Below are 26,831 nucleotides of genomic sequence, written 5' to 3'. Positions count from 1 at the left end.
ACGAACGGTTACGGTCTTGAGTAAATTAATATTTTTGATAAACGACTTCGAAAAATGAATACTTATACCATATTAGAGGGCCACCATTATTGTGCGTACACCGTACATCTACATAACTCTTAGTAAAAATTGAAATTTTAATGTTTTCTTCCATAAAAATATAAGATAATCTGTTTTATAATTGAACTAAGTTTGGTAATTTTTTTAGTTTGGTATTTTGATTAAAGAGATTAACCTTTATATTACATAGAACAATATGTAATAATTTAAATAAGAAAATAGAATCGTTGTGTATGAACTGCTTAGACATTAAATAGGTTCGACCGAGTCGTACATTATAAAATAATAAATAGAATTTTCACGAAATTTTGTTTATATTGTTCAAATATGATTGAAAAATGCTTTCAATAATAGAATATGTTTACGGGCTTCTGTTCGTACATATTTATGTTATTAAAACGTTTCTACCATATACTAAATTATATATGTTATTTAATACGCTGGCAATTAATTTGTTCGTGCAAATCCTATTTCCAGAACTGCTCAAATTAAAATATAATAATAATTTATTATTTCATGCACATCATAAAATATATATTATATATACGTATATATTGGAATATTTATTTATTATATTATGTAGTACCTACATGCAACACATATTCACACACACATCACCGAGATACATAGATTTACGTATAATATATTAAATCGCTCAGAATAATATTTATATATTATTATTATTCTGCGCATTGTATGTAGAACTTTAAATGAGATATCACGCTAAACCATAAACAGGATTTACTGGAATACGCGGTTTATATAGGTACCGATTATTATATATTATGTACCTCGTGAGTATGGGAACAAAAAACGAGTTTTAAATTCTACTATAATGTAATAATGAAATTAAAAATTAAAATAAAACTATAGGGTAATATCTACCCATGTGTGCTATTATAACTTCGTAATTAAATATTTTATTAATTATCCGTGTATACGGATAGTTTTAATGAATATTATTAGTTTTCAATTTTTAATTATTATATCAATCTGAATTTTTTGGAGTATTTTTAATTACATAGTAATTCTATACTCGCGTTTAATGTAAAAATTCCAGTTTATACAAGGTGTTTATATAATATAGGAGTACCTATATGCTATATACTCAAAAAACGATATAGCGTTTAACATTAATATTAAAATGGCCGTAGTTGAAGTGTTGTTAATATTTGTTATTATTTACTGTTACATAACCTCGTGTTTTATTATTATTTATAATATATAACTTACATAACATATATGTATATATGTATAGTTGGATGCGAAGTATACTTAACACGAAACATTTTTGAAATTAATATATATATATATACCTATTTACAAGGTGAGGCGCCGTATTTTCCAATAAAGCTAGAACTGCGAGAAAATGAAAAAACACGATGCGTAATATTTATTTTATAGTGCATGTATATTTTATAATATGTAAGTCAATAAGTCATGCGCGTCTTGAGTTGCTAATGTTAATCGTTATTTATTGTATTTGATGAAAACACTTTTAATTGTTGTTGGAAACTGTCGTTGAACACGAATCCATGAAGTTTTAATCGTGGTTTTAATTTCCGAGCAATAATAAAATGCAAGCGATGTAAAAATCGTCCGATCCCGTGACACAGTAATAATATGTTTTACGGTGTCGTTAAAAATATATATAAATATTCTATTTTTTTCAATATGCAAAAACGTCATAATGATATTTATATTGTATATTATGTTTCGTTGCGTCGAGAAGTACGTTATAATGTAACACACTATACATTATATAGATATACAATACAAGCTTTGCACTACGACGAAAACTGTCCGCGAAATCCAAAGTCGATCTATAAATTCGAAGACGTAAATAAATCATCAATATATATATATTACAGTTACATGCACACACACGCGCGCGCGCGCGTATATACAATGATACTATACGTCTATGATTTAATACGCACTTTCCTAATCGCAACAACCGCGCGAGTATTTCCGTAAATCACGACTTTCACCGACGGGGTGTCCCATATTATATACACAAATAAAAATAGCCATCCTCCCACAATTGGCAATTTATTCTACTATATATACTTACATAGTATTCTATTATACAGCGTGCACGCCGTTAAAAAAATAATATATACATATTATACGACTTCTGTTTGTTAAACTATATATGTGCACGTAGTATTATTTACAAGAACGTATGGATTTTTAAACATTTTCATACGAGTTGTGTTGACTATACGGTCATACGGAGCGAATGTAAAATATAATACACGACGCGCGTCGTTCACGCATAAATAATATTGTATTTCTTTATTTTTTATTTATATATAGGCGTATCACTCGCGGAGAATATACATAGAAATAGAATAATCTCGCGATGTCTATAAATATTATATGTATACAGTAAAATGATGACGTTTAAAAAAAATCTTAGGCAAAAACTTCCATCTTAAACCCACCAGATCGATAGATGATGTACGTAATCGTATTATATATTGCACGTTTACCCTGTTTTGAAATTTTAAACGCTGTGGCATTATTATAATGTTATATATTCGTGCTTCGTTCGCAATCAAAATCTTCTGTAACACCATTTATAGAGAGCATGGCATGTGATTGTTGTGGCTTATATATAAATTCGTGTTATTGGTCTAAAATCCTTTTCATATAAACACAGCGTAAGTTTTACTTTTATATAGCTCGTAGGTTGTACATAGAATGTAAAGGAAATAAAACAACTATAAAAAGGAGATATAATTATAAGTTTATAACATTTATCAAACGTTGACTGCGTCACGTGTCCAGTGTTTTTGAATTCGATCGTAATTCAGTAATTTGTGGTTAAATTATAGTAATATTACTTATTTTAATTTTACAACTATCTTATATAAATAAACATATAAATTTTTTAGGTATTGAAATATGTAGTATGACACATATATGAAGCAATTAAATCTAGACTTAAAAAAAGTTAGAAAAATATTTTACATGTTAAGAGAGCTTTGAAATATTGTAAAATATTATTGTATAATATTAAGTATATATTAATATTACTTTTTTAGTCTCAAATAAATGTACAGATTCATGCAAAATTCAATTATTTTTCATAAACTATAAATTAGACTCCTAATAAACTCATTGAAGACCCGTATTCTTTTTGAGAAAAAAATATACATAAAAATAAAAATATTAACTAAAAAAATCCTCAAATTCATTTTAATTTCCGTTAAAAATTTTTAGATTAAACTAGAATGCTTTCCAGTAAAAGAATCACTTGTAAAACAACTACTAATTACTTGATACGAGTACCATAACTAAATTTAAGCAATTCATTGTATTATTAATATTGGATATATTGTTTACAATGAATGCCAACTTATATAATTAATGTATATTTAAACTGTATATTACTATTAAATGTGTATAAGGAAAGGAGGGGTTAGTTAGGTTGTTGATTTTTATGAGCGCTTCTTGGAATGTTATTTTATTTGTACATACTGAATTCGCTGATGTTATTGCTTCGTTGGCAGCCCTATCAGCTAGTTCGTTGCCAGTTATTCTAGTGTGCTAGGGAACACACAGGAACTCAATTTTTTGCCTTGATTGTGAAAATATTTTCTGAATAGTTTAAATAATTTTATTTTTTTGGGTAAGGGTTTTCTAAAGCAAGAAGTGCACTGAAACAGTCACTCATAAAAGAGTTTCTTCGGGCATTAAAGTCTCCGAGTATGATATTGCTTTTTTGATAACTTGGCTTTCAGTGGAGAGCCGGAGAAAATGCTAAATAGTTATTTTATTTTACATGTTCACCTATTTATGTTTAAAATTTTTTTTTGAAAATATTTTAGGTATAATTCTATCATCTGTTTGGTTAAGTAGAATTAAATACAAATTGTCAGTAATGATTGAATCAGGTGATCATTTTAAGGGGTTATGTATAGGCAAATTTACTACACATTTAACATTCCAAAAACGTTTTTTAAGAATTATTGACTGGTTATGTTTTTATAATATTTTGCATAGTTAAGTCTGGTTTTGCAATCTGTATATTACTTAGAGATAGAGAGGGTATATTTAATTCCATTGATTTTCAATTTATTTATTTTCATATTTATGAAAAAAAATTGTTAAATATTGAATTGGCAATACACATACACACACACACACACACACACACATATATATATATATATTTGAAGGTACATATGAGGATTTACCATTTATGATATCTCCTGAAATAATGGAGATATCATAATTCTTTTTAATAAGATTCACAGGGACATTAATCACAATTATTTAATATTTTAATGTTTTGGTAAAAAAGTTAAAAATATATTTTTTTATTTAATTATTTTTCTGAAAAAATTGAAATTTCAACATTTTAATTTCATTTACCTTTAGATTTTTAATAGTTTTTCTAGTTCCGAATAAAACTGCGAGTTTTTCTTACGATAGTGTTATTGTATCAAACATGTGGCCCACATGCTCGTACGGCCGGTGTCACCGGCAAACTCTTTTAATGTTTTTCTCAAAACTAGAAAATATATTAATTAATGAAATTAAAATGTTGAAAATATTTTCCGAAAAATGAACTCTACAAAATGGCTAACTTCAATTTTTTTTAAAAATAATGGAATAAAAAAAATATTTTTTAACTTTTTTACTAAAATATTAAAATAAATTAAAACAAAATATTTATAGTTATTGTCCATGTATATCTTATTAAAAAAAAAACAGCATTATGATATTTCTATTATTTCAAGTGATATCGCAATAAGTAAATCCTTATGGGCCACTCTGTATCTGTATATGTATATAATATATAATATATTTATATATATATATATACAAAATCTAATCTAATAAATAAATATGCATTTGTAGTACCTGTTGAAGGCATTATAAATAATTGTATCGTTTTATTATAAGTAAGACTCATGCTCTAGGTAAAGCCCAAGTTTCAAAAAAGGATATTTTTAAGGATATTTTTTAAAGTTTTTATTTTGGTGTGAACTTAGCAGAACAAAATTGATGTTTTATGATGGTATTTTGAATAAAAATGTTCTAACAACCATTGAGATAAATCTGATAACCAACACAACATGTTTTTTGGATAACTTCCAAAGTTGATTGTATCCACTATGCTATAAGTTCGTGGATATTATAATAAATATTAATTATTAATTTATCAAATAGTTTTTATAAATGCATTTATACATTTATGTAATGAGTTTTAAAAATCGTTTATCATTTATAAATTTTAGCTAAATAAAATTGAATAAAATGTAGAGAATGTCACAAATCAAAATCTAAAATTTAACAAAATGGAAAAGTTATTCTAATTTAAACTTTAAGAGAAATTCGAATATATTTTAAATGTTGTTGCTTTATTAGTCTGATCGATTGATCGGTATGATGAACAAAAGCATTTTGGTACAAATTAATGATCCTCTGTAAAGCCATTAAGAACAATGACTTTATAGTATTATATATATATATCCTTATTCTACTGTACTTTCCGATGATATCTTACAAACTAATAGAATACTATTAGTTGCGACTCAAGTTCATTAGATATATTTCCATCGCAGCTGCGGTTCTTATTATTATTTCATTTTTATTTCATACCATAAGTCTATAACTGAAAATGCCTGTATAACTAGCTGATAATCGTTGTAGCATATATATTTTAGTTATATGCTTTTTAACCCACAGGTGGTGGGAGAATTTGCACATTTTCGCCATGTATTGAACAAGTGATGCGCACGTGTCAGACGCTGCTGGACCACGGTTTCGTCCAACTTAAGACGGTCGAGTGTCTGGAAAAAGAATACCAAGTGCTAAACAGGACCGTGACCACGTTCGCCACCGCCAGCAGACCGCCGTCCGCTTCAGTACCGCAGGTACATATTATTATATATAATATAAATACAATATATCGATATCTTCCAATATATGTAATGCGCTCGCACGTGCAGCCGTGTAATAGTATAGGTATATTTCTAAATATAATACGAATATATGTATACGTTTTATTATTATTATTATGAAACGTAGGTTTGTACTGCTGCGCATATACCTTTAGGTATATATATGTGTAATACCTGATAATGATATTACTTACATATATATATATAACATAGATAATCGGCAGCAGAAGAGACGACGATGAAACAATATATACTGCACAGATAGGAAACAAAATAGATACACACACACACACACACACACACACACACACACACACATACGCAAAGCGAGGGCGTACGCACACGGACACGATGGAACCGGTACATATATATATATATATATAAGTGTGCCTATATATGCACCGGACCGGTCGCGCGAGTAATTTGTTTTCGACAAATACACACGCGCACAGCAGAACTGGTCCACGTCAAACGTTATAATTTTTTATCGGGACCACCTCGTTTTTGTTTCTCTCCCGGAGCCTATATGGGGAATTGTTGAGATTCCTATGCGTCCGACGCGACGGCGGCCATCATATCACCGCTGCAGCAGCGTCAGACGTTATAATCGTATATTATATACCACGGCTAATTGTTCTTATAATAATCGTCTCGTATATGGCGCTATGATATATATTGTGTGTAATATACAGATATGTGTACTTGGGTGTAGTGGTAGTAGTCGTGGTTGGTGGAGTACAGTGGTGTTTCGTCACAAAATCGATTTTTAAACAATAAGAAGACAGGGGTGTAAACACATCATGGTTTATTCAGGCCTGTGGTTGCGAAATTACTAAATAATATAAGGATCTAGCTAGTTGTTAGTTAAAAATAATTAAGTATATCAAATAGAATAAACTATAGGTATAACGTTATGATCAATTATAATTAATAGGTTATATATAGTGTCCCATGATGACATAGATGAAGTGAAGTGAACTTTTAGGGTGCACTATCACACCGTATAATTTATTTAGCACCATGTTATTGTCAGTCCACCCTTGGCGTGAGTACAAATTAGAATTAAAAACAAAAATCCACATGTTTCTATAGATTTAAAAAAGCACGCATTTATTAACGACTGTTCTGTTCTCACGACGCTATATATAGCAATGGTCGTCAATAGTAGGTGGATTAAATCAATACAAACCTGGACCGTCAAAATATCTCAATACACGATTATGTTATTAATCTATTATAAATATTTAACAAAGATTTTTCTTTCCGGGCCTCGTTTATTTATTATTTTAATCTTCCGGACTCCAATAGAAATTTCTAGCTGACCCCTGCTATAGACTATAATATACTATCGGGTTTTGAATTTATCTCTGTTAGTCGAATCATTTTTGGATTTCGATTAGTTTCACGCACCATAGCATTATATTGCTTATATATTTCGGTCCTTTCCTTCGTGCCTACCCTCCTATAACTGCTGTACGGCGGTCGTGCAAAAAGTATTGAGGAAACCGCGAGCGCTCTTCCCCGCAATCACCGATGTAGCTGTAGTGGACGAAGAAAGGCCGCGGTCGCACGAGGCAAAATACTATGTGTCAGTGCGTTAAAGTCTCTCGGCAATATACGCACATTTCTATCGCTCTCAAACGGACGCGGTCGATTTTTTTTTTGTTTTGTTTTTACTCATATCTATATATCGGCGTTAACATCATCACGCGGTACTATATTATAATATTTATCATATACACAATAATTATATTATTATTATATAGCAGGTATATATATATATATAAATGTTCGGATAACTCTCTCTCGCGCGCGCTCCGCTCTGCTCTGATGTCAGTAATATACCGTATAAATACGATAAATCGTAACAACACGCGCACGATCCTCGTCGCGATCTATTAACGCCCAGTTTTTAGTTTTGACATTATAAAACTCGCGTATCTTTCGTTCTCACTAGTGCATATACCTGCGGCACTTTATATGTATATTGTATATATGTATATATATATATATATTATAATATATTTGTTTGAGTGTGATCACGTATATATTTGTTAATCGTTGGACGATATTCTACTACGAAAAAAAATATTTATACCTATATGTATGTGTATAAATGTAAGTATACAATGAATAAATCACTAACAATAATCCGTATTGAGATTTTTTATGTATCCCGGAGGTTACTGTTTTTTAGTTGGTTGTTATGACATAAAAATACACATTTTTATGGCTTATGAATTTGTTTGACTTAATTATCCCGATGCGCCGTACAACTTTATTTTTCTTAAATCGTAACAGTACTTATTTTAATAACTTATTATTTTTTTGCCTATTTTTTTAAATGAATTTTAATAGTTTAACCAACTTTCTAAGTCCAACATTTACCGAGTTACAGTAATTGAACAATTCAACAAAAAAAAAACCCCAAAATGCGTGCAATTTTTAGACTTTTTACTGTATAACTCTGAAAATAATTATTCTAGGATTATTCTAGTCTCTATAGAGTGAAAATTTCACCCTTATTTACTATAAAATGATATTTAAACGTTATTATTACTTTTATTTTAATTTGTGTATAAATTATAATTATAATTTATAGCAAAGAAAACCTTTTTTCTTTTTTTTTTAAATTAATGGATTTTTGTCTAAACCGATTATCATTTATAATTTTGTATCAAATTTCATACATGCAATTAAAGATTTACTTTAAGATAAGGTATTTATTTAATTAATAAATTTCAATAGATTCTTTAAATGCAGCAAAATAAACAACGTATACTTATTTACGTTTTTTCTGCTGTAATAGTATTATATAATTCATACACAAATTAAAGTGAAAATTATATACAGTATAGTTAAAATTATAATAACGTTCGAAATATCACCTTGGTAAATAAGGGTGTATATGTCAAGCCTAAACAATCCTAGAATAATTATTTTTAAAGTTACAGGCAAAAAACTAAAAATCGTGCGCATATGAGGTTTTTTGGTTGAATTTCTGTAACTCGGTAAATTTTAGACTTGGAAAGTTGTTTAAACTACCGAAATCCATTTTAAAAAATAGGCAAAGTAGTTAATATAAATAATGACCATTTAATAAAAAAAAGTTGAACTGCGCACATGCGCTTGTTTAATTAAGTTAAAACAATTTATAGGCCATAAATATGTGTATTTATATGTTATAACAATCAACTAAAAAACAGAATTCAAATTGCAGTGCTCTACGCAAAGATAGTGAGTGTTATAAATTAGCGTTTACAGTCGTTTACACATACTATGTTTCTAAATATATATTTTAATTGGAATAGTTTATGCATTCAAAAAAACTTTATACTCGGCAATATTACTATAAACGTAGAAAAATCAGTGTTTTTTTTTTTTTATAAAAAGATTAATGTATTACCAAAAACAGAAATTCAATAGGTCATCACCAGAGAATAATTGACCATGCACTCAGCATGTGTATTGGAATTATTTTCTAAATCCGATCGAGTAATATAGTTTTTAATGCGTCATCAGTACCACTTTACCACGATACAAAGTATTCATTCGATAACATTTTAATATATAGCTATATAAGCAATGAGTTCATCACAAAACTTTGGTAATCACCAAATATATGCATTTACCGTTATTGTACATTAAAAACCGCCATCAATTGACGGCTGTCTAAGCGGATGACATTATACAATATCAATATAATATGTTGAACGGTACTATAAAATGCTAAGTAGTCGTTAGTATCCTTACATTGTTTTTGGTAAACTGTAAACGTGTATTGTACGCAAACTGTCCAAATAATCTCTCTTTTCATATAAAATATTTGTTATAACGATTTAATCATAAGGACAAAAGAAAGAATAATTAGTGGTGCAGGCGCGCAGTACCTGTATGAACGCGCGTACAGTAACACAATGACGTTTATTTCGTATTTCAATCGTTCTTTAGTTATAAAAATGACTCAAGTTACAACGAGTATAAATGTATATAATGTTTACGCATAGATCATTACGTCGAACTATCGTCATTTAAACATTGTAATTTATAGTCTTAAAAGAAACGAAAATCTATTAAATTTTTTGACTGATTTCTATTGTTTACAAATGTCAGTGAACTATTGTTTTATACGTACATTATTATGTATACAATTACTGCTTTTATATCCGCTCCGCGATAGACTTGTGTATGTATAAGATACTTTAAGTATGACAACCTAAAGCTATTTCGTTGTTTCCAATTTTCCGGCAACGACAATTATTCTAATTTTGTATTTATATTCAATGTACAGTAACCTAATCTATACGTTTTAATGTATTATATGTTTTGAATGTTTGGTTGTTATTAAATAAAACTTGAAATAAAAATGGATCGTAAAAGTGGCTATGTCTCGTGAAATGCAAGTAAAAAATATTTATATTTTTGCATTTTTTAGTTTTTTTTATTACTTTATAGTTAATTCTAATGTCAAATGTGCGTAAGTATGCGTATAAGTACCTATATATATATATATAATTATGAGTGAAAATTCTTCAAATAGGTAGGCATATAATGTAATTTAATGGTGTCTCGCAGGATAATAGGTATATAATATAATAAATTAATATAATAATTATTATGAACAATAATAATAATAATCACGTTAAACTGCAATTGTACTGTTAGGATTTAATTTTAATTTTGGGTGTTATGTGAATAGAAGGAATAGGTATATATACTTTAATAACAGAGATGTATAATGTATATTATATAAAAAACGCTGTACGTCTAAGTATGTACTAGCGTATAAGCGTCCGCTTATAATAGTTTAGCAATAAATGAGTATAATTACGATATGGTAATATTCTTAAACGTGATGCGATGAGATTATTCTGAATATAATATATTATTCACTATAGTACTATATGCTATTTGTTTCAAGGTTTTTCCATCCAATTCTATTGAAAATTGCATACCTTTTTTAGCTACTTATTTTGACTTTCCTCGCTATTTCGTATATCTCAAGGACACGCGCACTCATAATATACGTACATGCCATATAGATTTTTGTCAGATATAATACGTGTTTATAAAGTACGCTCTTGAATTTTTTACGGAGTCGAGTTTATGATAATATAGTATATACCTAGTGTTGCGTCCTTGACGAACTCAAATAAATTACAATTACGCGCGTTCAGTTGCAGTGTCTTGTTTTATATACTTTATGACGAAAAGCCAATAATCAGTATAATATAATATATGCTAACACTAAACGTTACGCTTCAAAAAAAAAAAAAAACCAACCAATTGGCAACCATACAATTGTTTTTGTGGCACTTAGCACAATATTTGTGTTTTTAGTTATCGTGTATATTTTATATAATGTAGGTGAACTTTTTCAAGTGTACATAGCATAACATTAGGTATATAACTTTAAGATTCTCACGACAAATAATATGCGTTTTCTAACTGTCGAAATAAATAAAATCTGACAAATGCATAAAAGATCTATTTTAGGTATTTATAGAGGGTCTACCAAATGATCATGTTTTCTCGGCGTTATAGTCCGCGATAGGTTATATTTACATAATAAAGTGTCCCGAAAAAAGTTCTTCGGGTTAGTAAGCAATACGAGTATGATGGGGGTTATGGCTAAAATATTAATATTTGCTCGACGTCGATTAGGTACGTCAGGTATCTTTTTGACCGATTGATATAGACATGTTTTTTAGTTCTCGCGAATTAAATATTTTGTGTTTAGTTTAAAATATCACATTATTGTTAAAACACGACATTTATTTTTACAGAATACGACCGAAGAACCTAACGACAAGAAATTTGTGGCTTGTGTCCCATCCTCATCCCCTCGTGGTCATACGGGTTACCTAACTACTGCTACGTATCTCATGGAAACTCGATTGCAGCAGGAGGTAGTGGAGATCGAGAACGCGTGCGAAAATTGAAAACTGACGATAACATAGGACTTTGCCGGGGTAGAGAAGTCTCCAGCTTATTGTTAAATATTATATAATATTATTGTCTGTATTATTATTTTTTACGTACAATTATTATACATCGATACACGTATATAATATGCATGTCCGCGCGACTGTTCTATTGTACTGGCGCTATATATATATATAATAAACAATATATATGTAGGCATATAAACGCTTGTGTGTGTATGTTTATAAGACCTTATTTCTTTTCTGTCTCTCTCTCTCTCTCTCCTTCTCCCCCTTTAGAAAAAAACGGTAGCGTTGACAATAGAGGTCTGCTGGTTATTTATGGGTCAACGTTTATACACACACACACACACACACACGCCCATCCTTGCATAAGAAGAAGCGCATTAGCCAATAACACTGCGCTGCGCACTGGTGCTGGTGTGCCCGGTGCCGGTGCACCAGACTAGATAAAACTTATATTATGTGCGCTTATATTCTCCGGCACGGAGGTCTCATAATACACGGAATAGGTCATCTGTACACCGAGATCTTTGCAGGGTTAAGAATACAAGAACAATGAAGTGAACGTTTCCCTTTGTTTCGTTTACGTTATTTTATTCCCGTTTTTGCTTCAATTCCGATATAATATACGTATTAAATATATATAATATGTTCCTAGGTATACCGCGCATACCACGCGCGCTTCGGTTTTAATGAACCCATTTTTTCGTTTCGTTGGTCCGTATAAAGGTGTACGGGGTAATTATGGCGTACCTATTGACTATCGTGAGGGGCACCCAGCCATAAATAGTACGACTAGTATACTAGAGTATATCATATTATAATATAGAGCCGCGGATGGTTTTTCGCGTGTACGTCGAGTGCAATGACGAGTGACGGTTATAATCGGCCGACTTGCGCGTTTCTCGCGTTCCCGTGAAATATAATAATAATTTATTGTTGGGCGCGTGTACAATACGATATTGATAATAATAATAATAATAATAATAAAGGCGGACCACTGTCATAAACAACAACAACAACAATAATAATAATAAAACGCTTGCGTGTATAATATAGGTACAAGGCATATACGACGGCGGCGTGCGGTATGCCGCGTGTAAAGGACACCGTGGGTCAATATTAATACCCGTCGTCGTATATAGAAAATACCAGATAAAAAAAAGTAGATGATGAGTGGTGGTGGAGGAGAAAAAAAGATAAAGATCCTGGGTATGTACGTATGTGTGCGCTTCAAATTCAGGGTCACGGAGTTCAACGAAACGACGACATGTGAGGTATGTTCATAAGCCCCGTGCGCTTCGTGTATACGGGATTCACTATACAATAATAATAATATAATCACAATATCATAACATTCAGTGTCCAGACCATGTTCGGGTTGCACCAAATGTTTTTCCGTCGCGCGCTTTTCCATTGACGAAAGTTGGCAAAGTCGGTAAGTGTATAGGTAATATAATATTATAATAACAGTGAAGTATTGCGTTTTCATATCGCGTTTCGGGATATTGGCCCGTTGCAGTGTTTTTCTTTTCTTTTCTTTTTTTTTTTGTTTGGAAATGACAAAATACGTATGTATACGGATAAGCCGTTATAGAAATAGTTTCGCGCTTTCACCGTTTCACCGCGGAGGACTTGACGATACTATGCGACGGTGCATCGAAAATGTACGAACGTCGTCGTCGTTATCGTAGTATAACGATGACAAGTAGTTATATATATCTAGTAAACAATGTGTGTCTTACGAGGTGTAGCGCAATCGCCGCACAGTACATAAACACGCAACTCCACCCCTCCGTCCTTCAGACGTCAGTCCCGCCCACTGTTTCACAAGTTTCGATAAAAACCGTATACGCGTAATAATTAAAATTATATTACTATTATTATTATCATAATGATCGTCGTCGTTATTATATAAAGATAATTAATGAAAATAGATAAAGATATTTAAAGAGACGAAACGCTAATACTGGTAGAACACGGTATAATACATTATATGATTTTGAAGCTGCTAGTTGATACATGATGTGAATTCTTGCGATTTACGAGGAAACTTTGTGCAGCGCCAATCCAAGGAGCATGGCCTATAGAAAATGTGCCTTTGAATATTATCTTCTATTTGAACGTAACCGTCGCTGCCAGTTTTTTAACGTAAAATTCGAACGATCCGCGGCTGTATGGGATACCGCCGCTCGGTACGTATGTTTATATCTCCGTATAGCATTTCACAACGACGACGTGTGGTAGCCATTATTTATTTTATTTATACACGTTTTTTTTTTCTCAAACCCTATACTCACAGCAGCAAGTCTGCAGATATCTGAGGTCAGTAATCTAGTTTCTATACACTCGACTACGACCGGGGAAGCCACAGTGGCGCGCGGAATCGGCCACCAACAGCGAGTGGCTATAAGGAACGAGCGTTCACATAATATACATATATAAGTATCAGTGTGTGTGTGTGTGTGCTTAAGAGGTCAGTGTCACCTGCTGGTGCTGCCGTGTACAACCGGCGCGAGAGAGTCGTGTGGGAGATGGAAATTAGAATATCAGATTTGAAATGAGAACAAAACAAACTCTGTATCGGCTGTTAAAGGTATATGTGTGCTGCACAACGCTCACCTATTTATATATATATACAACATAATAAAATATATAATGTGTGTGTGTGTGTGTGTGTGTGCGTGTTTGTGCAAGATTACTGCAGTAAGAATAAGAAACGACAGTGGCGACCGGGTGCCAATATAAAGGTATTAGTGTATACGCGTTATTGTGTGTGTGCGAGGGCGCGCGCGCGTAGAAAACGAAAACAGATGTATTTCGCATGCTTGTTTTTCCCTTCAAAGGTAATCTCTCAAGGACGTATTTATTAATTTATAGTGTTTTATTGCCGACTTCAGTAATATTATTTAAACATTAAACATTAATACATTATTATTATTTCACTATAAATAGTGTACCGAGACACGTGAGACATTTGAGTCGACGTGTGGAGGTATAGTAATAATATAATGTGATATAGGTACGATTTAATACTGCTCGTGGTTCGTATATAATATGAAATACGCTTTTATATCGTTTACGAATATCAAATTAAAAATAAACCATTCGATAGTGATCGTCTGTAATATATTCTCACCTACCGTTAAACCCGTAATTATTACAAAATTCAAAATTCATTAATCATACACCACATATTTTCATATAACGTGCTTACCAATAACCGACTAGGAATAATAATCGACGTTTATATAATATACAAGTTTCATTATTAACTATTTTCTGTGTGTATAGTATTATAGAATGTACAGTTTATTATAGCGTGAAAAGGTATATAATATTTAGATAACCGTCGAATACATATTATATTTTACGGTATCCAAACTTCCATATAATATTTATATATATACTGCCGTATACGGTATACCTGATGGGAGGGTTTGTATTGAGAATGAAGATAAAATATTGAAAACATGTTATACACTAATACGAAAATATTTTTGTCTAACTCCTTAGTGACTATTATTTTCTATATGGCACGAGTTTCATACTCAAGCACGTATTATCGGGACGTATAGATGGGATGTATATAAATATATGTTTTGGCTTTTTATAATAACCACAACAAGACGGACATTTTGGCGCCAAACACTTCGTATTTCACGCTTTTTGCTTCAATGCACCGATCCGGCAACCAACGCAACTATTCGGTAATCGGCTACAGTAAGTATAGGTATAGTATGTAATTCCACTACAGATCTTTTATATTATACCTACGCTTTATATTGTATTTTATTATTATACGATCAATCAGTGTCGTAAATCGGGCAAAACATCAGGGGTCGCAAAAATTACTTAGGATGTATATTATTATCCAAACGTTATATTAAATACTGGTTAATGATAAATGATAACAATATGATGACATCAAAGTTTCAATCAAAAAATCATTTTTATTTAATTTAATAATGTATTGCAGTGAATTGTAATCAGTCATATTTTCATTGTTGAAATATTAATAAAATATTCATTTTTATCATTCTTTAACAGTTTTTTTCATTAACAATTAATAACTAAATAATAACTAACATATTTTAATTTTTTTTCTAACTAAAAACCATAAATACAGAAATTTTAGGTTACTTGTGTAACCCCTGGATTATATTTAGGGTCGTAAGTGTGACCTGACCCCCTAATTACGCTACTGCGATCAATGTGAATATGCTGCATATTAAATGCATATAAAATTAAATTATGTTAAAACAATCAATCGTGTATAACCGTTGTAGAGGTGCGTTCGAAAAATCTATGTTTTCAAAATTCTCATAAAAAATAAATAATATTTATGGATGACTAATTAATGATTTGCGTCTTATCTTGCTTTGACGTGCGGCTAAATTGCACAGTCTCATACGTTTACTCTTGATTCTACGGACCGGGATGTCAACACACTGCTCACTGCCACATTACTAAAATAATATTATATAATTGTCACTTGCAAACTGTGACATGTGACGACTGACGGTTTGATCGAAAATAATGCTCGGATCGTGGGTATCAGGGAGAAAATGATATGTAGCAATGATCGTTTTCCCAATACTGATCGACGGAAAATATACCACTCGTGATTGTCGTAAAATATTTTTCTCGATAGAGTTTACGCACACGGCCATTATACGTAGAACTTCTTTGCAGGCGAATTTCCATAGAGTTTTACCGATTACCGCGCACAGTATTCGTACATAATCATATATAGGAATATGGCGTGGATGCGGTATGGTTTTGTTATTCGATACAATACCTCAATAACTATTATAGTTTCCGAAATATACGTTAATGTTAATTGTTATACACAGATAATACACCAAATATACTCACTTCTATTATATATTTAATAATAGAACAATATAATATACATTATTCAATTTCATGTACCTACCTATATAATTTATTATTTTTTTTTTACTTTAAAGTTGATAAAAAATGGGTACATCGTATAATATTCACTTGACGCTGGTTGAACTCGAGTTTTTGAACACACTGGGTGAAGCTTCACGACAATGATTATTATACACAAAACATCGAACTTGGAAATCCTAATTGTAAATTGGAAGACTGAAAAACACATCACAAATACTATTGTATCTGGCAAGTGTATTTAAAAGACATTGTTAATTCCGTCATAATTTTGGACGAGGAGATAAATGGAAGTAACCGTGACGGGCTGTGGCAAGCAATGGTGGTCGAGATAAAGTTAGTAGCTGCTGTAGCAGCAGAACATTCGTAACCCAATCGCCGTAACTCATAGTCGTTCCTTTCGTCACTAAGGACACGACTTATCATAAAGGTAATACCGTAGTTGTTGTTACAGATAATGAAGGCGACACAGTGATGTGGTGAACTCATCAGACTCTGTGAGAAGTCGACAAGTAAGATTGAATAAATGCTAACAGCGTGTCACTGATACAAAAAAATCTGTGACTAATACTGTGGTATAGGTATAACCCTGTAATACAGGGCCTGTATTAATGATAACCCGTTCAATATTTTGAGTCACTATAATTAAAAGAGTTACCGTATATATGTAAATAATTTTTTTATACATATTTTGCTTTTTTATACAATATAACCTATCAAGTTATGTTTGATTCCGTGTTGTGTAAAAAGTAAAAATTAATTATTTACAAAACATTTGGTTGTTGAGTTTACCGATTAACTTGTATAGGTATAAAAGCAAAAAAAATTCAAACGCAATAATTCTATTATTATATTATATGATAATGTATTTAATTAAAATGTATATCCATTGTTGAAAATGTAGCAGCAGTAATACTATTATGTTTTGAAACAATTTAGATTGAAAACAAGATTTAGCGTACCAACTTATATGTGCATACTGCATATATTATATCGTCGTTATTATTTTCGGTGTGAAAACAAGTTAATCGAAGCTCTTGACTCTTGATATCATGTACGATTATGTGCGATAATGGGAATTATGGTCCTAACTCGTTATTATGTAATTATAATTATATTATTCATTGATGGTATAAAAATATGTACTAGACGTGCAAAAAACCGTAGAAGAATATTAATGTCAGATTGCATAAAAATTGATTAATTTAATGGACCAATAATAAGTCACTAAATTATGTTTATTCACTAATTATATGTTTTTAATTCAATTTATATTATAATATAACTATTAAATAATTTTTATTATTAATTATTTTTTGCATTGACCTGACTTAAATTCAAAACTATCGCAAATCGATGGTTTTGAAATAAAATTGTTATTAAACATCGTCAAACGTTTTATCGAATAATAGTATAGTAAGGTACCCGTTAAACTTAGTCGCCGTATGACATGATATCGTATTATTATTATTGAATTTATCCTTTTAGGTCGGCGCCGCATGTGCAACGGTTAAGTTAACGAATCTCATTATATTACGCACATTCGATATTACATAACAAAGCTGTCGACGTCTCGCAAACTTCAATGCCGTGAAAGGCGTATATTATAACAATATATTACATATTATTATTATTGTTATACGTTTAATGTGTGTGTGTGTGTCTGTACAATATAAGTGTATTACATGAGTAACAAGCGATTTGGACTTGACGATAGTAGAACGAAACTGAATTATGTCGTATTTATGTGTACACGATTAACGCAATATATATAATATATACATAATTTTATTGAAAATATAACGCTAAATGTGAGTATTATTATTATATACATTTATACATAATAACACACAATGGCCGACGACTGGTCGCTTGGAAGTAATAATAATTATTATTTTAGTTTCTGACAACGACTACGGTGATGCATGACAACATGTGACACACGGATATTATAAATACATAATTTCAACTATATATTATATACTTGTAAGAAAAACAATCGATTGTTTTTTTACTGCATCGCAACGCTAAATTTTTAATATCATCATAAACTCATACCTAATTATAAAATCAGGTATACTTATTTTATTAATAATCATTCGAAACACATAGCTTTTCGCGATGAAGCAATGCACTTTAGGAGTTCGTATATAGATAACATATTTTATAGACATTTCTAGTGGTTATATAAAAAATTATATTTTTACTAAATTTTATCTTTTTAATTTTTATGAACGACCTTAAACATGTTTAATTTCATAATCCAAAGCAGAATATTTTTCTGAAAATTTCAATGTACAAAAATTGGATTTCCAAAAAGTATATACTTAAGAAAAAAAATATTATAGTTATAATTTTGAAGCTTAAAATAGATATTCAAAGTTTTGGTAAGTGGAATGGAATGTCACATGGGTATACCTCAAAACGTAAAATCCAAAAGAAGTACGCCACTCGTTTAAACTTTAATCATTTACATTATTATTATTATTATTATTATTGCTTTGCATATATTAACTGCTCGTTTAAAATTTGATTTTTATGTTTCAAAATTCTCTGAAAATTGTTCTTCTTTGGTAAATGAAATGAAAACCTATGCTGTCATTCAAAAAAGTAAGAACTTTAAAAATTAGATCGTTTAAAATAATAAAATAGAATACATGAGTAAATATTTAAAAAAAAAATTGTTTTATAATGACTTCAAATTGATAGGCTTCTGTCCCCTAGTCGCCTGAAGCGCAAGTATAGATATTTTTTTTTTTATCTATTATGAATTAAATTAAAAAAATTAACGAACAACAAGTGTCAGTGTGTAACTCTAATCGGTGGCTATTCGTCATAATGCAGTAAGTACAGATTGAAATAAAAGTTCCATGTCCGCCAACATTTATAGTTTTACTTGCTTAGAATGATCACGACATGAGTATTCTTATAGACTGATCATACATTGTACTATATTCGCATATTATATTATAAACGACGACGCTCTCTCTATGTACATCGACTTGTATCCTGAAACCAGAAACCTACGTATTGATATATTGGATTTTTCGATTTTGACGACATAAAATCAAACAACACTAATAATAAAATGCTAACGTCGCGTTATGATATATTTATATAGCGCTTGTATATAATATAATACCATATTATTATACAGATACGGTGAGGTACTGTTTACGTATATTTCCGTCAACAGCAGCAGCAATCGTGTACGTAAATGTACGTTATTACAATATTATTGTGCAGCAGTGCTCGGCAACCGTGATGTCGTCTGGTCACGATGACGCGAAGACTTGGCCCTACTGCACAGTGCACACACACACACACACACACACTTATATTATATGCATAATATGATCTCCACCGCGAGTCGCGAGCCCAGTAGCCCGGCTTGGAACCTCTGACGGGTCGCGCTGTCGCATAATAATAATAATAATAATATATCGGTAGAAAGGCTGCGCTCCGGATCAGGTCGTGATGACGTGAAAAACAAAATGGAAGGAAATACTCTTACGTATATACATGTACATGACGGTATAGGTACATACATTTCCTTTTCCTCGGCGTGTACGACGACGACAAGTAATATAATATATATTATTATAATAGTATAACATATTATCATATTATGCGTCGATCTCCGCGAAGCTGCAGTGTACGGCTCCCGCGTACGTATATCATATAGTTCGTATACGCGTGCATATTATATATATATATATATTGATAAGTATTAGGTACCTGCGCATAATGTACCTATACAGCGTGTTACTATGGTATATACCTCATTCTAGATATTAATACGTACAATATTTTATACCTCCACGACGACGACCGCGTTTTTTATTTTATTTTTTTTTTAAATAATAATATAGGTAATACGGTTTTCCTTCCGTATGCGCACGCCACTCAGGGACTATACGCTATTATTATATACCTTATATACGCCGACGGCATTTCGTTTTTGTCTCTTTTTATTATAGTTTTTTTTTTTGTACGGCGTTTACTCGGAAACACGCGGACCATAAATCCACCATCAGAAATCGTGCGCCATTCGCCGCGCGCCGACACGGACACGACGGCGATGTCATTTTCCGTAGTCGTCGTTGTGGTTGTCGTTGTCATATCCTATATATTGTTGGTGTATATTGTATAATGTGTATACACGTCGTCGCGAATACGGACTAATCAAAACGATATACATGCATGCGGTATACACACACTAGTCACCAGGGTGTTTCCGAAAAGATATTTTGTTATTTTATATTATATTCCACGATTTTGGACAGTTATTCCTCGACACGATGGAGTGTTATATTATGTCACCATTTTTTTTGTTTCTATAAGCTCGACCAAAAGAAAATTTATCGTTTTCGTAATAGCTGATACTATATAGTTTGTAAATCCGAATCAGCCGAGTTAAACCGCGAGTTGTGTGAATACTTTAAAAATTTAATTAATTAATTAAAATCATATAGTAGATTACAATTAGTATAAAGATTAAATTTAAAAAGTTTGTGCAGAAAGCGATTATCTATCACATATAGAGTTGAAATAGACAAAAAGGCGCAAACACTGCAATAATATTATATAGACAATCTGTATAGCCTATACATGTATATATTATTATTAATTTTTTTCTCGGCGTCCCCGTCGCGTCGTAGCGTATAGCGAGATATGTTTCGTACAACACCACAGATACGTACTATACCCAGCAACTTCCACGTAAATATTTTTACAACTATAACAATATTTCTAAGGGATTTTTAAGGGATTATTTAAAAATTAAAATTATGCTATTTTATTATTATTTTTTTTGTTTATTGTTAAAGTTTTTTGACAATGTCATTTGAACTAGTTGATATATTATAATACAATTTTTTAATTTTGAGAATCATAGCCAATAAGTGTGAAAGTAGAGATGGAAATAGTTACAAAATTAATACAATTATATACGGTGATTTAACAGATATTAAAAAAATAAATATCAATACATTATTTAACATTAATAGTGTAAAAAATGATGCGAGTTAATAATTGATAATAAATAAAATTAGAAAGCCGTGTGGGGGTTCACGCTCGAGTCAGCGTATTGAAGGTGGGTCACTTTTTAATCTTTACAATTAGTCATGCTATTTACTATTTTTATTAATCTATAAATTTATTAGTTGTACTATGATATATAGGTACACTTGTTTCGTATTATTTTTATTCAGTTCAGAATTAATTTATGCTCGTAATACTAGTATACGTACTTCAACAACATTTTGCTAAAAATTTCACCAAAAGATTTTAGAAAATGTAAATCAAATCGCGTCATTAGCTGGTACTAAGTGCTCGAGCGAGATAATGTCGCGTTAAAACGCGTTCGCGGTTTGTTGGGCAGCAAGAAGAGGATTAATATAATAATATATTACGGTCGAAACATAATACTATATTATAACATCAACACTCTCTGGAACGACGTGTAAGTCTACATACTGCACGCACAGATTATAAGTGTTTAATATTATTTAGTCGACACAATGTAGGTGTTGTATACAGGGCGAGCATTTGCTTAACCGTAGCCGTGTAGTAGATGTGTTATGCCTGTTCGGCTAGACCGCATACTGTATAATATACGAATATACGCGGTCCGCTGCTGGTCGAGTGATTTTCGGTACAAATGGAACGTGTCCCGTGACTTAAAACGGTTAAAACGAACAAACAATTATATTCCGTGGAGAATGCGGTTCTTCGACGGACCATTATAATTATCGCGGCCGCCGCCATCGTCAAATCCGCGTTTATTTTGTTTTTGCACTGACACATGTGTACATTATTATAATATACCTGCAACCGTGCAATAGTACCTATCGATTCCGCTCGTACTTACAAAACGTCTAATCGTCAGCCGGTTTTTAATGTTTTCGTGTTCGTTTTGTTCGTTTTTAAGCTACACTAAATATTATGACTCATGACCAAACCGCTTAATGCTACTCATTGAATTGCTAAACAACAGAGTTGGAAAACATTATTTAACTGTTCGCGTATCACGTGCACCTTTGATCCAACACGGCTATGCGTATAACTATATAAGTCGAATTACAAATTATTATAATAAGGTCAGTCGAAAGCGCTAAAAAAAATAAAATGAAATAAGGTTTGAGGATTTATGTTTTATCCTACCTAGTATTAAAATGTACTTAATGTGTTATAATAATAATTATAGGATTGAGAATGTTATGTATAGAAAAACCCAAAAATAAGAAAAAATATTTTTTATTAATTTAAAAAAAAATTTTGTACGTCTAGACAATTTAAAGTCTTCTACGTTCTTCAGATTTTAATTTTAAAAATAATTATTCATATTTAATTTGGTGGCAAAAAAATCACGAACAAAATAAATAAAATAATATTACCTAAATTAAATATTATTTGCGCAGGTAAATTAATAAATATGAGGAGTATATGTATATAAAAATCTTGTTAGCGCGTTATAAAGTTACTTTTTTAAGAAAAAATATTAAAATAAGATTTAAAAATCATGGTTTAGTGTTTAATGCCTTAAGAATCTTGTGCTTAAAAAAATTAAAAATGACCTTAAATTTAAAAAATGAATTATAAAATGTATTGTTCTGATTGAAAAATATATGTGAAACATAAATGATACAAAATGAGCATCACGTTAAATAGCTTTAGAAATAACATCAGTATTCCAGTCCTAGTTATAGCTCATAATATTATATATTATCATAAAACAAATTATGTTAGGGAATTTGGGTGTGCTTATTAGCACCATCTATTAATTATAATCTATGACAAATTAGTTTTTATTTTATTACCTATATTGATAAATTATTATGTACAACTGTACGAAGTTCTTATTAAATATGTGATGGAGTGGTCTGCGCGGAGGTCAAAGTTGCTCATTATGTAATCCATGTTTTTAAAACTATCCGGAACAGCAGCCGCTTGGATCGCATTTGGGGAAGTCTTTTTAGACAAAACTTCAAACTGACTATAGTTGACATATTTTTGTTATGAAAATATCCATTGACTATTCTGTAATTTCATTAATAAAAACTTTGATGGATTGCTTAGTTGGGTAGTAAGTATTTGGAGTGGGTGTACCAAGTAATAAACATGGAGTACAACATTTTCAGTAATTTAACGGTGTTAATTTTTTAAATTATAAAATACGATTGCAGTTCATTTCATGGAAAATTAATATTCCAGGAAAAATATAACCCTGACAAAATAATCTAGTATACTATAATAATACTGTTTTATACGTGGACAATATCCATAAAATTCATTTTTAGACAGTTCAGAACTTAAAATACTATTGAGGATGGGAAGATGGACCCCTTAATTTCTACCAATGCATTACCTATTGAATTACTCGTACATAAACGTTAATTATATAAATCAGCATTCGGCGCTACACGACTGATCTCATCCGGATCGCAGTGCGCCGCTATAATATTGTATTACATTAAAATATTATATCGCGCGCGCGAGCGCCACGAAAACCTGACGCGTCGTACAAGCAACGGACTTCAGAACACGTGCCGGTATAACGTTGTTAACAGTAATAGCGCCGTACCCGATCTGAATTTAAATATATTAATGCTATTAAATTTAATAATATTATTAAGTAGTAGGTACGAGTAAAAGTGTGGTAAAACACTAAAACTATACGCATTGGTTATTACGATCAAATAGCTATACACGGACAGGACAACACGGTAGATACGGTTTTTCCGCCGGGCCGGAGTCATTAACGGGTTCATAATCTTTATCGTGTCAGAGACGTCACACGTCGCGCGGTCCCGTTTTATTTACTTATATTTATTTTATGATATTATACATATTATTATTACTGTACCCGTGGTATTAAACATAATTTAATGCCACGAATTGTTTGTTTATCGTCCTCACGAACGCCATTAACTCCGCTGCCGAGCCGTAGAGAATCCCAACGAAAACTGTAATATACAACGTGCATTATCATCGGTATTTGACAAATCACCAAAATAATATTATTATTATTATTATTATTATTAGTCACCGCTGTCGTGAACGCGATGACGATAATATTGTAATTACCGGTCCGGCTTGTACCGCACGCGGGTTCTTCGGGACGTAATAATAATGATAAATAGGTACATTGGTCGACCACCAATACGCCGGCCGACGCGCGGCGATAGGTATTATATACATATAATGATATTACAGGAATAATGTATATACGTACTACACATTACGTATAACCGTCTTTTTTGTTGTGTACAGCTTCCATCGGATGAGACGTCAGACGACTCGAATCAATAACCGCGCATCGACCTGCTATGGGCTATAGGTCCTGTTTAAGCTGGTACTGTTAACACGCGTAAAGAGGAATAAAAAACGAAAAAGGCTTATAAATTTTTTTTTTGCTGACTGATTTGCTTTTCGACATTTATTTTCAAAACTATGTAATAATATTACAATATATACCTGTACACGTGGTGTTTACAGTTTAATAATTGACACTATTTATATAATAAATCGATCTATATTAAAATAGTTTTTTTGGTTGTTGTTTTACACACGAAAATGTACAAATTGTTAAAAAAATATGTAATAATGAACAATAATAATTATAATAACAAGAATAATAACATTGGCTAATGATGTCGTACGCATAATATAACATAATAATAATATATCATAGATAAAAGCATAAAATATCACGCGCACGTACTTCTATATTATAAATTGCACTTTGCCAGCCGTAATAATATTAACGTATACTTATCGCGTACGCTCCTATATGGAAACAATTTATTTTTTCGCACACGATGATTAATATACATAATACATAATAGGCGTATTGAAAATGTATACAGTATAAATGTATAAAAATATGTTTGACGAATAAAAAAATATATATAAAAAAATCAACAAATTCGATATAATTAGGTACATTTAATAATAAAAATAATACAACAAGAATAATATGGACGGTAGTTCGTAATAATAATAAACTAAACAATAATAATAATGATATAATTTGACTTATATGATACGATAATGTTTATACATTACACTGTAAGGCTTTTCCTACGAAAATCGTCTAAAAAAAGAGATCACAGGCGCAGCTTGGTGGATAAATATAATATATATATATATAATATGTACATAAAATACTCTAGGATCGAAGAAACGATCAATATTTTTTACAACATACGCTAAGTCTATACATTTTATTCACAATAACGCGAGCCGTGTGACTCATAAACATGCACTCGTAGGCACTAAAATACTTATATTATGTTATTATACAATTGTCTATAAAATATTTACCGGGACAGATCGATGTACGTTAGATCTATCGTTTACGTAGTGATTCTTTTATCGCGAGAAACGTGTAATAACTTGGGAAATATAAGGAATTAAAAAACATTTTTTTTTTTTTTTTTTTAAACGCTTCGAAACTTAATATACTATTTTACGTTGTTTTGCGTACTAAATATTGTTTTTAATGTATTTCCTAAGAATTCACATTAAAAGAATCACTCTGTATACGACACGTATACACAGAACGCAGAATGCAGTTATACGTACAAAGCGTCCGCCACCGCTATCAATACGCTAACTACGCGAACCATACGATAATAATAATATATTGCTGGTAGATAATTGTCGGCTACATTTGAGAGTATCGTTTGTGTGGTATAACGTCATATATTATAAACGAGAGAAAAAAAATTAAACGTTCGTATTTTTATGGCTTCGGACGAGACGAAAAATAGCACTTCGCGGTGGCGTTCTCGCGAGGCCAACATTGCAATGATGATTTCTCGTAATCCTCGCGTCCACTCGTCACATGTCGCTTTCACGACGTCCGTCTGCAAAAATTCACAAAAACGAAATTAGCATAATAATATTATTAGATTTCGTGGCATTATACTATTACGACGATACTAAAGCACTGCACCAGAGAGCATATATATATATATATATA

The 26,831-nt window shown here is 31.1% G+C and overlaps 2 protein-coding genes across 4 annotated transcripts in view; one reads left to right on the top strand and one right to left on the bottom strand.

Annotated features, from left to right (window-relative positions):
- LOC113549610 (tRNA (adenine(58)-N(1))-methyltransferase catalytic subunit TRMT61A) overlaps positions 1 to 12,085 on the top strand; it is a 36,295-nt gene extending 24,210 nt beyond the window's left edge. For both annotated transcript variants that reach the window (XM_026950999.1, XM_026951006.1), the window contains exons 5-6: positions 5,764 to 5,951; positions 11,765 to 12,085. In XM_026950999.1, the coding sequence (XP_026806800.1) occupies positions 5,764 to 5,951; positions 11,765 to 11,920 (344 nt within the window). In that variant the 3' untranslated portion in view covers positions 11,921 to 12,085. The remainder of the gene's footprint in view (positions 1 to 5,763; positions 5,952 to 11,764) is intronic.
- Positions 12,086 to 19,816: 7,731 nt separating this feature from the next.
- The window catches only part of LOC113558248, a 120,057-nt gene continuing 113,042 nt past the window's right edge, over positions 19,817 to 26,831 (bottom strand). Inside the window, exons 10-12 of one of the 2 annotated variants that reach the window (XR_003405611.1) lie at positions 26,068 to 26,715; positions 24,777 to 24,780; positions 19,817 to 19,829 (exon numbers count right to left, since the gene is read on the bottom strand). Coding sequence is in view for 1 of the 2 variants with exons in the window: in XM_026963729.1 (XP_026819530.1) it covers positions 26,690 to 26,715 (26 nt within the window). In the remaining variant the exon portion in view is untranslated. Of the gene's footprint in view, positions 19,830 to 24,776; positions 24,781 to 25,805; positions 26,716 to 26,831 lie in introns of those variants that run through there. The other variant, XM_026963729.1, reaches the window with a different exon arrangement.

Source organism: Rhopalosiphum maidis, chromosome 1 (assembly GCF_003676215.2).
Source record: "Rhopalosiphum maidis isolate BTI-1 chromosome 1, ASM367621v3, whole genome shotgun sequence".
NCBI classification, from domain to species: Eukaryota; Metazoa; Arthropoda; class Insecta; order Hemiptera; family Aphididae; genus Rhopalosiphum; species Rhopalosiphum maidis.
The sequence above is the reverse complement of the archived record's forward strand: the minus strand, read 5'-3'. Positions and strand labels throughout refer to the sequence as shown.